Source organism: Aptenodytes forsteri, unplaced genomic scaffold (genome assembly GCF_000699145.1).
Source record: "Aptenodytes forsteri isolate BGI_AS27 unplaced genomic scaffold, ASM69914v1 Scaffold84, whole genome shotgun sequence".
NCBI lineage: Eukaryota > Metazoa > Chordata > Aves > Sphenisciformes > Spheniscidae > Aptenodytes > Aptenodytes forsteri.
In genome coordinates this window covers 897,860-914,665 of record NW_008795492.1, presented here as the reverse complement: position 1 = coordinate 914,665, position 16,806 = coordinate 897,860, and the positions used below count along the sequence as shown (strand labels likewise).

Below are 16,806 nucleotides of genomic sequence, written 5' to 3'. Positions count from 1 at the left end.
ACTGGCTCACCGTGGGTTTGAGAGGTGCCAGAGCTAAGGGTAAATGTGGGAATGTGGCCAAAGGTGGAACAATGTGGCCCTAGCCACTAGGAGCCAGTTTCCTTTAGTTTAACTTAGCTTATATTGCAGAATTGGTATCACCACAGGACAATGCTGTCTGTAGCACCAGTAGTTTACTGTAATGGAAAAATTTTAGGTGGATTTTAACACCAAGTTAACACAAACATTGTAAGTAAATAGTAAAGCCTTTATTCTCGTTAAGAACAGCATTTTGAAAATAAAACATTTGCCCATGCTTTACAACCTTTGTAGTTTTGTATACTTATGTACAGTCATCATGGTACACATTGATTGTCTTGAAAATCCTTTAAAGATGTACTTAATAAGATACCAGTATGCAACAGTCAGCGGAAAAAAGGGTACATTATAAAACACACATTAATACATTTAATAAATATATATTATCTATCAAAAATGAGCTTTAGCTCTCATCAATTAATAAAAAGCACCTGCTTTGTAATCCTGTAAGTTGGTAGAATAGTCCAATTGTTTTATTATAAAAGCTACAATGCTCCCTTTTGCATGGCCTTTGGTTAGACCCAAGGCATCAAGCTCAAAGCAAGCCAACCAAGATGCCTGTGTTTAGACTAAAAACAGAAACATCTAGTTCTGTAGTATTTCATGTACCTTGTTTATAGAAACAACTGTATGTATTGAGAGTGTTCTTCTGAAGATGCTACATATTTTCTGGCAAGTGTCAGGCGCCCTCAACTAATCTGAAAGCAGGACAGGATCTGTAAAGTATGGCTTTGAACTTTTTTCCAGTCATTGATCAAAAGCCAGTTATTATAAATCTTGTTTCAGTAACAGTTTTTTCAGATGCTTCACGATTTCATTTTTCTGCATGGAAACACCATGAGCACATAACCGTCAAGGGACAACAAGGGACAACATAGTAGCTTTTATAGTATAAAAGCTAATTATAATTAACTGAACTGCAAAAGGCTTGTGCTTACTTACTTACTATGTTGTTCACAGATGCTCTACATTCTAGATAACTTTCATAAAAGGCAAAAGTAAACGATTTGTTTATTGTAACAAAAATACAAGTTAACATAAAGGTGCCTTTCTTCAATTACAGTTTTATTTGGGGCATTTTACATCACAGACTAGTGACTTACAAAAAAAAGTTGCTTATTTCTAATTGTATAAAGTTGGGAAATAAAGACCCTCCTAATCTATTGCCACACCTTCACCACCACAAATTAAACCCAATCCTGCTAATTTGCAGTTTTGTGAATAGTCCACGTGACTAACCCAATGAGACTAGTCACGTGAATAGTTTGTAGGATCTGGCCATATCTTTGCATAAGGCCTCAAATTCCAAACAACTTCATCAGGAGCAGGATTGGGAACTCTATTTACCAATTCAGTCACATCTAGAAAAAGAAAAAAATGTTTCTTAATATAACTATATCTTGTACAGATTTTGTCCAAGGTCTGTAAAATGTGTATTATAATTCATAAATCTTGGTTGTAGCATGATAAACTTTTTAAAAGAAAGCTGTCCTACCATTTATGCCATGGTCATCTTATATGTTTTTACAATAGAGTTTTATGAGGGTTTTTTTTAAACTGGTTTTTAAACCCAAAATTCTGCAGGCAAGTGATGGTAATAGGTTTTTTGTTGTTCCAATGATGCATCTTCTGGGTACCTATCTTTATCTTAAATACTATCTTATTTGATCAAAGCTTTGCTTAAAACAAGCAAAATGTATTTCTAAGTCACTGGATAGCATGCAATATCCACCCCTTCCCTACTTGGTTACTAAGGCCATCTAGTTACTTACAAAATAAAATAAGCAATCCCTAAAACAAGCACATGCTTCCTTTGCCTCGAGGAGGGAAGGGCAGGGGGGAGCCAATATATTCCTTTACTCATGCATGACAAGAAAACATTGCTTCTGGAAGAGAAGGGCTTTGAAATAAAACCCCATAAGATGATCATGGCAAGAATGGCAATATATATTTTTTCCATATATAGATATACACATATATATCTGTGTGCAACACTTAGGGACTGGTCTTGCAGCCTCTGTACCTGTACGTAGGCCTACTGGTGTCGATGGGACTACTCGTGGGAGTACAAGTCTGCAGGACTAGGTTCCTAATTCAGTAGAAATGGAGGTACATGAAGAATCAGGAAGACTCTTGAAAAATAAAAAGCTTGTCTTTCTTTTGCAGTATACAGCAAGTAACTTCCTTCTGTGAAGCTACTAAGCTATTCAGTTATTTGTACATTATATTTTTTTAGTTTGAAAATATATATTTTTATTACAGCATATGCAAAGTTTAATTGTTATACGTTTCCTATGCCCTCAAGTAAAAACAATTAGGTTTTAGTATCGAGGAAAGCTAAGATTAACATTGGCCAAACAGTGAGGATACAATGATGTTTTCAATGTCCGATATGTATTAGATGTTAAATAAAGGAATGATTGCTTAAACATAATGAAAAACCATGGCACAAACAATGGGCAATGGGAACCTTTTAAATAACCTGGAGAAAACAAAGATAAAAAGCTTTGAGAAAGTCTGCCTTATATCGACACAAAAGAGTGGAGGGGAGGGGGAGGAGTAGGGAAGAAACCACCTTAAAAAAAACAGAAACAACAACAAACCACCTCCAGCACGGAGATTCTACTAGCTAGGCACTAAAATGCACAACCACATTTAAATGCACAAACAACTGCAGTCAAGGGGACTACTCACATGAACAGGGATTAGAAAGGGAGGTCTTGACCCTATCTACTGCTGAGTTTCTCCTGAAAGGTGGTCAGTACTTCCCGGCGGCCACCGCTTTCCTGCTTGCCAAGATCAGCCCAACAGAACAGGCTGGCTCGGGCAGTACAGTGGGCCGCCTTTAATCCACCGTCACAACGAACTCCTTCTGCCAAACTCGAGTCATGTTCTCTCCCCAGCTAAGTCTTTGCAAAAGTATATCCCTCCAAAGTTTCACTTAATGGCTTTGTCTGTAGGAGATGTGAGAGCACGCGGCTCTTTGCTCGCGCACAGGGTTGAGGCTGGAATAATGGGGAATTGATACCACGCGGCCGAGGAGAGCTGCCTCTGTGCTGGACCTACGCTTTTCCCCTCTGCCTCAAGAAGCTCCATAACTCACATGAAACATGCATAGACCTTGCATCCCTCCAGAACTGCATTTCCTACACCAGCTTTTTAAGGAGAAGAGTATCAGCCTACAGTGTAATGGTAATTTAGTTGCCACTGAGTGACAATGCTTGACTACGCGTGATGCTATGTGACTGTACAGTACAGCTAATGAAGCAAACAAGGTACCTTTCATGACGTTTGAAATGAAGGGAAAAGGAGCAAAATGGAAAGAAATCCTGCATGTTTTCACACTGTAGTGGCAATCTCTTGTGGCAACATGAATTAAGTTTAGGTGAGAGGAGGGTATTTTGCAAGCAACTGGCAACCAACAAAAACAGGCTTGCCTTGCACACTAGTTACAGACAAGAGAATATCTTACATTTCAGAATACAATATCCCCCTCTTCAAATTTAAGGTGTGCCTACTTCTATTTTAAATTAGATTCAGCTTCAGTTTTACAATTTTGTTTTTGCAATTATCTTATCAGTTCAATGGTGTTCACATTTAGGCAAAATCCTCTGTAGGATTTCGAAAGCTCCTGGATGTTTTGTTGCTTTGTTCTGGTACTGTTATGGATTCCTCCCTCAAAGACACACTGCCAGGGGACAACATCTGCAACAAGGATTCTTATTCTCTACAGCCTACAGCCTTTCACCAGAGGTGTCGTCCAGTGTAACTTGGCGGAGCAGTTGGTATCTGGAAATAAGGATAACAAACCCATAACTGAGAGATCTAGTCTGTTCAAAAATCAGTGTTATCATGCTACATGTACATGGCAGCTTTCCAGACAGTAGTTCCAGAGCAAAGTGATACAAAGAAACTCATCTTCCACCCATACAGTGCATTTACCTCTGTAAAAACCATGACTGTATATACACATTAATCTCTCATTTTACTATCTGATGTTCTCCATTAAGCTTTGTATCCACCTCAAAACAAAGCAAAACAAACAAACAAAAAAAACCCCAAAACAAATTCTCTAGCTTCTCATCTTTAAGCTGCCTTTTCCCTGAGCTGCATATTCTGGTATCAGAAAACATAGGCATAGATGAGTCCAAACATCAGAAGGATGCTATTCATTACTGACAGCAAAGCACGAGCTTTTTCATTTTATTCAAGTTGATATGTTTCCCACTGTCTCACCCACACGGGAGAATCCTTGTATCTAGTCCCTCTTGTTCACTAAAATCAACCAAAACTTTACTTATTTAAAAACAAAAAGAGACCTGCAATCAGTTCATGTTATTTGGTTTTAAATGCAAAGGTTGAGTTATGGAATCAGCTCATGATTCAAAATAAATAAAACCCAACTCACATGAGTATAAACTGGCTCATGGGTAGATTTTTAAGAAGCATGTAGGTATGCATGAAAAATATGGGGATGAAAATTCTTCTTTTTCAACAGTATGCCTGCTATATGAAATGTCTTCAAGTGCAAATTACACATCATGTGAAAAACATTTAGAAAGTCTGTTTGGCATCAGATCACCAAGCCATTCTTACAACAACCAGGCTGCAGAAAAACAGGTCTATCAAAGAATGGCATGCCAAACTATTGTCTAAGAAAGAAGACTCAATGCTATTAACATTAAAATATTCTATATTCCTCTTTTATGAATCCCTTTCCCAGAGACGTACACATCTGTAACTTACTTACAAAGAATTACATACATTTTACAAGAAAATGGAAGATATGTGACATATCTGCAACAATGATTCTTATTTAAAGTAACATACTGGCCTGCAAACATTTGTGTGACTCACATCATCTTGAAAAAAATCAGGTTAGAAGTTGTGTTGCTTAATAGTTATGTTAAATACCTTAACACAAATTTAATTTGAAAGGGCCATTGAATATGTAGTCTCACCAAAGAACTTGGTTCACTCAAGCTACGCTGCATAATGTGAACGGCCAAGTAAAGAAATGCAAAATACTTTGTAATTACATCTTTTCTAGAGGGAAGGGAAGCATTACATGCATACTTGCTGCCCGAATTTTCATTTATAGCTTTCCCTCCTGCTGTGAATAAGCTAAAAGCAGGGTTTTCAATTATATCAGTGCATATCAAAGATTTCTTAAATCATCACATTTTGATACTTACAGTCCCACCATTTAGCACAACTGCCATCTCAGTTGGCTGATAAACATTGCTTCTAAAAGGAGCACTAGGTCGGCTTCCCAAACTGCCGTTTCGAAATCCTGCCGTTCTTAGCGCTGTGTTTAGAAAAGAGAGATTGTTCTTAGGAACACAATTAATGCTGTGCATCTCCTTTGAAATCATAAAAGTACCTTGCTTCCAGTTTAGTTATTGGGAACTTTGCCATTGATTTTAACTTTCGTGCTGCCATACCAGTTTTCACATTGCTTTTGAACAGCAGTTTTTCTTACATACTTGGGGATGGATCTCAGAAGAATCAGTTTTACATAAAATTAACTGTTTGCTGTGGAATGGGAAAAAATTTATTGGAACCAAATTTTTGAAATTTACTTAGTCTCATTTCAATAGGAGCTGAATGTTTTCAATCATCAAACCTTTGATGTATCTTGCACAATGTAGTTTGCAAAGTGCTTACTGTATTGGTCTGGATACTGTGGGGTTAAGTAAAATGATATTACATTTTGCCTTCTATCAAATTCAGAGGACAGGGATCCAAAACATTGCTCGAGCCAGTAAAGCATGCTCACAACCCCCCTGAGCATTACTTCAGCATGACTAGCATATAAGGATTTTCCAGATGTTTCAGATTATATTTACTCTGAGAAACTAGAAATATGAAGTAAATATTGCTTTCAAATAGCTTAAACATGGCAAATGACTGAAGCAAAAGAGAAGATACTGATTGTCCTTCTGAATGTTTATACCAGAAATACGTCTGTCTCTCCATTAATTTTAGCACAAGTTGGTATTCAAGATGTATATTGTGAATGAGAGATGCATAGTTAAGGATATGCTTCTTTCTCTCTGAGCCAGTCCAGGGACTGGCACATACAAACTCTCTTTTTACTTCGGGGGTAAATAACGGCTTCACTGAATTCAGATGTGGCCAGGGAACAGAGCTCATTTATCCATGCGACTTGCGTGGTTAAAACGGGCAATACTCATCTGTGAGCTGATATTTTCTTAGTATCTTCTTAATTTCTCTTAGATTTAATTAAAATTACAATTCTACACTCTCTGCCTGAAATCCTGAATGAGCTGAAGTTTACAAGAATTTCAGCATAGACTTTAATGAAGCCAGGATTTAATACAGTTGCACTGTGTGGAACAAGATTTCAATGGATCCTACTGCCATATGCTGTCCTCTATCCACTGCTACTCCTCTCTTTGGGAGTTGTGCACAGAGATGAACACTATTGATTTAGCACAGAAATTTAGAAATCCAGCCCTGCAAATGCTCAGTTGTTGACTTCAGATACACACAGATGCTCACTTGCTCTATATTTTAAAATTAGATATTTTTGCAGAACACTGGGAGAACAAAAGATGAAAATGCCTACTCTAGAATTATGTAATTTTTATTTTATATTTAACCATCTCAGGGTCAGTAGTATTCTTTCTTTGTAGTTTGGCTTCTTATTGTGTGTTAAACACAAATGATTACACTGGTATTTGCTAGTACATATAAAGAAAAAAAATCTCTTTATAATGCATACTATCATTAAAATATTTATACATTTACACAAAATATTTACACAAAATTTCCATGGTCATTTCAAAGTTATCTTAAAGGGCCAGTAAATTCAATTTCATATTGCTAGATTTTCCTTCCCTACTATTGCAAAAAGTCTGAAATTCTTTTAACATGAGAATCAGAAAAAGCTTGTCAAAATACTCATTTTGGATTTTTTTTCTCATACCAGATTTACCATTTTTCTTTCTGCTTTCTCCATTACTATTAAATACATCTACTTGCATAGAGTATGTATAGGTAAAAAAAAATAGTGCCAAGAAGATTTGAGCAAATGTCATGTCAAAGTCTCCTTTTAACATGTATTTTAAATTTTGTTAACTTTGTTTTTAGGCATTGGCTCTGAGGGTAACTTGTAAAAGTTCATAAATGAAATTCAGTGAGTACCAGAGCTGCTTAGGCTTGGGTTTATTGACAGCTGTAGCATTCTACATTTCACATCCAGATTTTTCATGTATGAGGCAAATTCTCTGCCATACTAGTTGCCCTACTAGTGTGCACTGCACTTCCAGAGAGCACTGAGAACTTGTTCAAGTTGCCTTTTTCCAGGGTTTCTAAATACTTTACTAACATTTTTACAAGACACAGGTATGAAAATAACTCTTTTAAGTAGATATTTCAACTTATCTATCATATGAATATTAAAATCCCAGATCAGTATATTGTTTAAATGATGTTTAAATAATTGACTTTAAAATAGTTTTGCTTTATTAATGCTTAATGATATTCCTGGAATAGAACAGTTCTTGTTGTTATGTGTAACTTGGAGCTACATTTTGCTAAGAAAGCGAGAAACGAGGAAAACATGCTTGTTAGAACCTACAGTTTAAAGGTTTCTCAGGTTCTTAAAATGCTTGTTAAAATCTTAAAAAAAAAAAAAAGAAAAAAGAGCAAAATTACTAAATTATTTTATACAAGTATTAGTAGAGATAACAAGAATTAATAGAAAATATTTATCCAAGCATGTCTTCTATTTAAAGCTAACTACTTACTACAACAGATATTACAGTCAGGGAACTAAGAGGTGTTTTCTGGTTATCCTGGCTTCCAAAATTTTACAACTAGTAGATCTTATATTCTTAATCATCATTCTTAAGTATAATTGAAGAAAGTACCCTTCCTTTAATTTCTAAACTCTTAATGATGAATTCTTGAATTGAGGTTAATTAAATGAATAAAAGAAGAGAACATTCTCTACATACCTACAGAGAGCCAATTGCTAATAGATTCCAGGTGCTTAGCCACTGACAACCATCAGTACAGTGATCTGACTTAATTTAACACTTCAGCAGCTGAAATATGTGACTTGAATATTATTACCTGTATTTACTTCAAGTCTCTACCATACTAGTAAGTGTTGTCTCCAAACCCTGTTGTCATAAGTCTGTACTTAAAGAACTGCTGCAAAGGAATAATGAATCTGTTTTGATTTATTAAAAATTTATGTATCCTTCTCCCACATGCCATAGGAATAGGAGTGACATGCATTTATTACGATAAATATTAATAAGGGCATCAGATAAGGAAATCTATTTTGTATTGTACTGCGTAAGATTCAGATAGATTAAAACAGAACATAAATTGTATTATAATAGACACTATAATGATTTTATGGCTATCATACGTCTATCCATTTCGCTAAAAAACTTAATCACTGAATGATTAGATCAAAAAGGAGCTTCCAGTTCTTTTTTAAAATGTATGCATGAATGGGAACAATACAGAGTGAAAGATCCAATTTTGTTCTTAGAGCTGCCTTAGTCAGAAATAGCTCCACTGAAGCCAGTGCAGTTGCCTTACTATGAAATTAATTTAATGGGGGATGGAGGACAGTTAAAAAAAAAAAAGTGCTTTTACAGTCTGTTGTGAAGCTGCCTCTGCTGCTCGAACATTAGTAATAAACAACCATTCTTTTACCCATGCGATTTTTTGTTTGTTTTACCACTGCCCTTGGAATATACTCACAGAACTTAACTCCTTTCTGTTCAAAGCTTCCATACTAGAAGGAGACCTTTAAAGTTCCTGCTAAAACACTTAGAGGAAAAATGCCTTCCTGACCTGACATTGTGCCAAAGAAGAGTACTGTTTTCCTCCACGTCTGGTCTATATCCAGAGGAAACATCAAACCCAGAGGAAATCAAAGATAGATAAAGATGAATAGGAAGGTGAAGTGCCTGGACAACGTGCCCCAAGCCGCCTTTTGCGGGCTGCCAAAGCCACGTGGCAACTATTGGCTGGGATTCCAAAGTCCTCTTCTCCATTTGAGTGAATAAAAAGCAGTGTAACTAGTAATGAAACCCTTTATCCAACCGTGGGACAGCACCAGACTGCAACCTGCACTACAGAACACCATCAGGCTCGTGCTTCCCATCTCTGGTCACATAAGCATCCCTGTGTATTTTCTGATATGGGTTAAACGTCCGGCAATGGTTTGGATCTCTCAAGCTAACAGTTGTTGCTGGCCCTTTCAGTAATGGCTCAAAAACATTTTCATTGCAGATTTTAATGATGTGTCACCACACATTGTTCTGTGTCACCAAACAGCTATGACAAGGAAAGCCACCATTACCTGGAAACCTCTATCTATGCATACTCTGTTCAGAGGTTAAAGCTGTCAGAACAAAGACTGTCTTTGAACTTGTCTATACGCCACTTTGCATTTTTTCCCCCACAGTCTCACAAAGTGGCACTAAATCCCATTTTAATGGATATATAATTAATAATAATTATTTTGCTGCCCGAGGCTGAGCATTTTGTAACATAGAACACAATTTTTTTTCTTGGGTTTTTGGAAAGTATTTCATATTAAATGTTGTTAACTGATAATGACAAAAAATGTAATTTAAACTATTTTAAAATAGAGGCTATTTTTTCCACTGTGCATTTTTTTGGCTTTCAGCATTGGCTTTGCATTTGAAATTGTTCAGTTTTTCAATGAAAAAACAACATGCAGAAGAATTATTTTAACCAAAGACTTATTTTCTATTATGCATTTTTTTCATTTTCCCCCCCACAAGGTGATATCTTAATAAAAATTGTAAAAGGAAACAATATGTAGTGTGAAAAATATGTTATTTGTAATGACTCTTGTTTTGAACACCTGAAAAATGTCTCATACAGATGATTTTCTTGGCTACTACAGAAAAATATAGTCTTCTATAGTAAATTCTTACCTGCATTATGCTCATCCATTGAAAAGGCTTTATTTTCCATGTAGCTCCGAGGAAGCTGTATATCTTCCTCAAAAGCAGTTTCACGCATCCTTGGCTGTGAAGTATCAAAATAATTGGGAGTGTTTTCCTGCTGTGATGGAAGGATGGTACAGTGGACCTCTGGGATGGCATGAAAAATAACAAACACCCAACCACTGGACACCAGTGCAATAGCAAGAGTGGGATCACTCCATTTGTCTCTTCTCTTTAGCTCAGCGTTACCAAAGAGGTACATAGTCATCCAAGCTACCCAAATCAGAATGGAAAAAAAAAGTGTTATAATGAGGCATACTCCATTTTTCTTCCATTTCTTAAACTTTCCACAGAGAGTGAAAAGAGAAAATCCCATGGTAAATACCATCAGGAACATAACATAAATCAAAGCCATAGCAAAATCCATTGGTTCATAGCTGCAGGCCAACTTGTTATCTCTGACAATTGTCAGTATTAACCACTCGGTTGCAATAATGACCTGAACGAGCATCAGGCAGATTGCCACACCAGCTAGATGCCAGCCAGATGGACTCTTCCCATGTCGAACTAGTCTGCGAAGTCTCCAGGCTTGAGCTAGCAAGCACGAGAAGCACAAAGCAAAGATAACTCCCCATAGAAATCTTCGGGTAGAGCACACCGTTTCATCTTCTTGTATGATGAAAGCAAACGTCAGCCCAAACAGTCCGAGAGTCCCAAAAAGAAAGAGGAAGTGCATTCCCAGGGGGCTCTTCTTCTCCTTGTCCTTGATGAAGGGCAGCCTCACCAGCAAAATCAGCATCAGCAGTAACGTCGTCAGCACACCTGCCCCCGCAACTGCCTCCACAACTATTCCCCAAATGGCATCCAGGTCGCACAGGTACACGTACTGAGGGAGAAGATCCAGTCCACACCCTCTAGACGTACTTGAGTTTTCAGAAGAGCCATAGCTGATCACGAAGAGGAGGAAGAAACCAATGGCTGGGTAGGTTTTCATTTTTCTGTCTGAGACAACAAAATATTTGTTTGTTTAGCTACAGTTCACTTTGGAGGATTTCACAGCAATTGGAAGCACAGCTTGTTTCAGTAGCCCGTGGTTGCTGGTTTTTTGCACTGGATTTGCACCTGGCACAGCCTACCCCAGTCCCCTTTGCTGCCCTCCCAGAAAGCTGCTTTTGCCTGTTGTACTCAAAATGCAAACTGACTCATTTCTGTGTTTGCACAGATTGAAAACAACATTTCCAAACACTGTCCCTGCAAATATCCTAAAATACAACCAGAAGAAGTTAGGTATCCTGTTGCAAAATAATACATTATCTACAGTACTTTATTGTTCAAATTCAGGTGCTTAAAGTATGTGTAAATTGCACTGGGCCTGAGGCAAGTCTAAGTTGTATCAGAATTAGACTGTTTCATGGCCTTGTTCTTTCTACTGGAATAAAGGCAGAGTCAAAACCACTTCTTTTTTTTTAAAGGATAGAGCAGTCCCAGGAATAAACATCTCGTGCTTTTTTTTTTTTTTTTTTTTTTTAAAAGGAAAATGTTGTTTTCATGCTCAGTCAATAGGCAGTTATAATATGCACTCCTTTCATCCTCTTCCAAAGCCCAGGTATTAGATTGCATTTGCAAATGGGAATGGTTGGCTAGAGAAATCCCATATTCTGTAACAATTGTGCACACATGCAGTGTCATCAATCAACTAATCAAAAATGAATGACTTATTGTGCTTCTTAGCAAGTCAAAAGCCATCCAAAGGAAACAAACAACAAAAAACAGAGCATCACTTTCCCCAATCCAGAGAGTGAACAATGGTAAACTCTTTAGGAACACAACATATCCCACTCCACCATCAGGACCAAAAGCCTGTACGAATTCCAACTTAGTTTGGGGAAGAACAGGGGTTCGGTGCTTTAAGATTATACGTATCATAGCATTTGCTTTTATTAAGCAAAGCAGGGCAAAGGAGATAGTTAAAAATGTAACCTTTAAATGAACAATCTGCCCCAGCAATAGCTGCCGTGTAAGGGCAGTCTGAAGTAAACACTACATGCACCAGATACGAAACCTGACGCTGTTAACCTTCACTTGCATAGTTAGTGCCGCAGGTTCCAGCAGGATCATCGTGCCTAGGTGAAAGTGTTCAGAGTAAGACTTCCATTTGTATGGTATGACCATATGGAAGAAAAGCACCATATAAACAGGCAATACTGTTAGTCACATAGCTCATGCGACGTGTTTAAGATATAAAGCGAGAAGCAGAGAAACTATCAGTAGCTCTTTTGTAAGTTAAACAAACAGCCCCAAATGATTACCAATCTAAAGATATTTCATAAATCAGAAATGCGTTTAATGAAAACATCAAAAACGTTAATGAGTTGAAAATGGTTTAACGTAATGGTGCAATGTTCTTGTATTGAACATGATTAGTCATAACCAATACAAAAACTATTTACATAGACTGTCCGAAACTGTAGAGAATCTCTTACAGCTGAGAACTACGGGTTTTCTTCCTGCACATTACAGTCCTGTAATGATCAAAGTTAAATCTTGAAGATATCAATCTTCAAACTAATGTTCATTCCCCTTTCACTGAGTTATGACCAATGCCTGTTGTCGGCCTCTGCCAGGAGACAGATGATTGAAATTATGCTGTTTCCTATTAGAGGCACCAAGACAGCAAATGTGCCAATATAAATGCGTAATGACTTTATGGACTTCATTCATACAACAGACAAAAAAGCTTATTACAAAACTTCATCTCAGAAGTGGAAGCTGTGACAAATAACATGATCTGGGACTGGACAAACAGGAAAAGGGTAATCGATATCTTTGCCTACCCATAGAAATTATAGTATCCTTACACTGTTGAAAGGGCTACAATGTTCTAATGATGCAATGACATGCAGCTAACGAGTAATGATTTTTTTTTCTACCTAACTGTAATTTACTTTATGGTGAATTGGTAGAATATTTACCTGTTTATATCTGATTTGTATAACAGGTCTCTCAATGACTGTCACAACACTCACGTTAAAAACACTGACTTTACAGACAGAAAACTAATCATCAGTGAAATATATTCATTTTTGTATTGAATGTGGTTACACTCAATAAATCTCCTTGCCCTATGAGTACATAATTAACTAGAAGGAAACTTTCTGAAGGTAATTTTGCAATTCCTTCTATGCACAGGCGGTTCCTACTTCAACTAGTGCATTTACTCTTTAGAATATCCAAAATGTCCTAAAGTGTGAAATGGTCAGTGCCTGCTGATACAAAGGGAGGAAATCCACTAGGATCTACTACGGCAATACCGCAAACCACTGGTACCGATTTCAAGAAGCAGGAGGTCATGTGGAAAATTATTCAAAATTCATTCTAAATGTCTCCCAAACTGGAAACAATAAACAGCCCTTAAGTGAGGATCATGTTAATTTTCCACTATCCTATCACTTACAAATTATGATATGTGTGTACTAAATTGGTTTCAATACTAGTTTTGTTTATTAGCTACTCTCCAAAGACCTGGGGGGTAATGAATTAAGTGCAAGTATCTCCATTTCTAAGACGTTTTCCAGTTTTCTGGTTACTTTATTCATGTCATGTAACCCTCATGTGATTGAGCTATTCTAGGACAGTCTGTTTCCATGGAGATTGTGCTGCATGGGTAAGCAGTCATATTGTCAGCCCATCATTTGTTTCCTCTTCCTATTTGGAAGTGTTTGGGAGGGGGGAAGGGAGGGTTAATGAATTTTGAGTACGGAGAAGTAGTTTCTTTTGGAAGGGGAAATTAAGCTTCAGACAAAATAGATATTCAGAAATGCTGAGATGGTCAACTCAGGAGTAGTTTTCCCAAGTTACTTCCATTTGTGAAATTACTTTTGGGAGAGCTGATGGAAATAAACAGTGTTTCTCTTAGAAACCTCCTAGATAGCTATTGTATTGACCAAGAAATCTCTAGGACTGCTGACAGGTATTCTTGGCATGAAATTATATTCCTACCAAATGTCAGTAAGTCTCGCTAAACAGTAGATCCTGTCCACGCCAAAGCTTGCAAGCAGGGCTTGAAATCTCCAAACAAGGAATCTTTTCCTCACTACTACTATCAATATAGCCATGTTTGCAACCTGTTTACTATGTATTTCTGCCCGACTAGGTAAAAACTGGTAACATTAATAATCAACCCCCACGATGATACCAGCCAAAATCCTCTTTCTAGCACTGGTACTCAGCACTGAACTCAGACAAGTGTACAGACAAGGAAAAACATTGCATTACAACATACAAGTTTGGCAAGGGAATACCACAGCTTTAGATGAAACCATAGATTCAATAAATTTAAGGGAAAACCAGTAAGTCTCTTTGTCAGAAAAGTTGGTTTGGAAAAAAAGAAGTATATCAATATGGTTTTTTTATTAAAATAGTGTCTTCCTCAAGCCTGTGCTGTGGGTAGAATGGCAGAGCCCTGTGTCTCTCGAGATTTTGTACTGGAATATTCTGTCTGCACATTATCCCCAGTAGTTACCTAAATCAGTAACTGCAGAGGAATAGTATTTTTACCTCTTTATGTCTAGATTAGCTCTTAGCAAAGTTATGCAACCTCACGATAGTAACAATAACACTCTATTTGACTGGCACTTCACTTCTGCTATTACCAGAGAGCTACAGCAATAGTAATACAGAAATGTCACAGAAACATTCCAGCACAGATATAGTAAGTGGCATCAATATATCCCCCGCATAGTTGAATGGAACTGTTCATACAGAAGGAAATCAACTTGACGTTTATTTTTTTGTTTGTTCCCAGATCCCCCTCCAAAATTATATTTCCTTACAAGTAGTTAAGCCAACATACCTGAACCCAGAGCAGTCACGAGCACTTAAAATGAATCAATAAGCCTTAGACATTTCAGGCAAAAGCAGCAAACAATTAGCAGGACAGCTTGCAAATCCAGTCCTCAATTTTTGGTCCAAAATCTGCTCTCAATGACAACAATAACAACTCCACTGTTTTCAACAGAGTGAAGTCCCCTACATTATCAGGTGTAGAATCACTACAGAAATGGCAGACACAAGGCTGCCCCAGCGGGTATGAAGTACAATTACAAGCAACTAAGCAGAAACAAAATCTCACAGTTGTCATCAAAAAGTTGTCACAGTTGAAAATCAATGAGGCTTTCAATAGCTAAAGTCTTCTGGCCAAAGACTGCAAATATCTCTTATCTGGTCAAAAAGATACTGCTGTATGCTGCTGGAGAATAATATATAAAGAATAAATCTGTAACCATGCAAAGATTTAAGGTTAGGCTATTCATGGTTAGATGTGTTATCCGTTCCCCTTTTTAGAGTCCTAACGTTAATCAACTGATACAGGTAGATGCATCCAATCACAGAGAAGAAAAACAATCTAATAAATAAAAGCATAATAGCACAAACAGTAACCTGTTCTGCCGCACATAGGCAGAAGACTGGTTCACTGTACAATTTCCAAAAGACGACCGCCCCCACCACAAAGTGTTGTGGAGAGATGCTAGTGAGTGAGAAATTAATCACAACATGGGATCTCTGCCAGCTTCTTTTGATCAGATCTGACAAATGAGCTTCAGGACTGATAACAGAGCCAAGCCGAGATCAGACTACTCAAGAAATGTATTTCCAGAATAATAATTAATAGTGCACTTGTGCTTTGTATGCAAAAATACAGCGGTGATTTAGACATCCCCTGCATTAGAATAACACGCATCATGCTATGTACAGCCTCACAGTTACAGAAAACAAGACCCTACTCCGAAAAGGACACATAGAAAAAGCACTGGTTTCATTTAGAAATACTTTGCGATGCTGAATATAATATGAAATTATCTTTCTAATGTTCTAGGTGCTCACAATTCCCTTTGGTCAGATTCTGTATATCGCCTGTGCCTGGATACTTCTGACTAATGCCTGATGTTCATTATACTACCGATAGCAATCAATGATAGCAATCAGTGTTTTTCTTTTCTTTGCTAACTCTCGGACTGTTTCTGTTCATGTCACAGCCTCATGGCAGATGGGTTTCCTTCACCCGATTTCTTCTGATGTAGCGAGAGCACACCTCAACACTGATATTCACTGCTGGCGAGTAGCAAGCGTATCACCAACAAATAGATACTCAGTACTACAGCGATGATAACCAACCTAGGTGTTTAGGTTCAGCACGCAGGAAATCTTGTTAGCCTTGGGATAAACGTTAGGTCAGGTGTAAACAAAGGGTTCACATAAGTGCTCAATCCTATCGCTATTTGGCTTTGGGGAGAGGTAATACAGAGACGGGGCTTTTTATTAACTAGAGAGAAAACTGCTAATGCTGCGCAGCCCTTCTGCGGGGCTACACTGCACCCAGCGCTGCGCACCCACAGCCCCGGCCGGGGCTCCCACCGGCCCCGGGACCAGACAGCAGCAGCGAGGGGCCAGCGAAAGGCTCTTCCCGCTCGGCCCAGATCCCATCACCGCTGCCCTTGAGCTCCCGCCGAGAAGTGAGCTAGACAACAGCGCAAAGGTGCCTGGCTTTGCTGCAACTACCCCGTGTCCGCGTACGAGCGCGGGTGCGAAGCCGAGCAGCCCCCTCCTCGCAGGCCGGTACGCAGCTGCCTCCTCTCCGGTCTCCCCGTAATCCGCCTGCAACCTCCTCCTCCCGTACGCTGTCTATCCCGCTCCAGCCTCCTCTCTTTTGTCCCTTCGCTCATTTCCCTCTTCGGTTTCTTTTTCCAGCCTCTCCCTCCCC

General features: G+C 38.1%; 1 protein-coding gene across 1 annotated transcript in view; it reads right to left on the bottom strand.

Annotated features, from left to right (window-relative positions):
• Window positions 1-226: 226 nt before the first annotated feature.
• Window positions 227-16,806, bottom strand: part of GPRC5B (G protein-coupled receptor class C group 5 member B) — a 19,851-nt gene continuing 3,271 nt past the window's right edge. Inside the window, exons 3-5 of the mRNA XM_009281621.2 lie at window positions 10,035-11,048; window positions 5,274-5,386; window positions 227-3,867 (exon numbers count right to left, since the gene is read on the bottom strand). Of these exons, the coding sequence (XP_009279896.1) occupies window positions 3,823-3,867; window positions 5,274-5,386; window positions 10,035-11,040 (1,164 nt within the window). The 5' untranslated portion in view covers window positions 11,041-11,048 and the 3' untranslated portion in view covers window positions 227-3,822. The remainder of the gene's footprint in view (window positions 3,868-5,273; window positions 5,387-10,034; window positions 11,049-16,806) is intronic.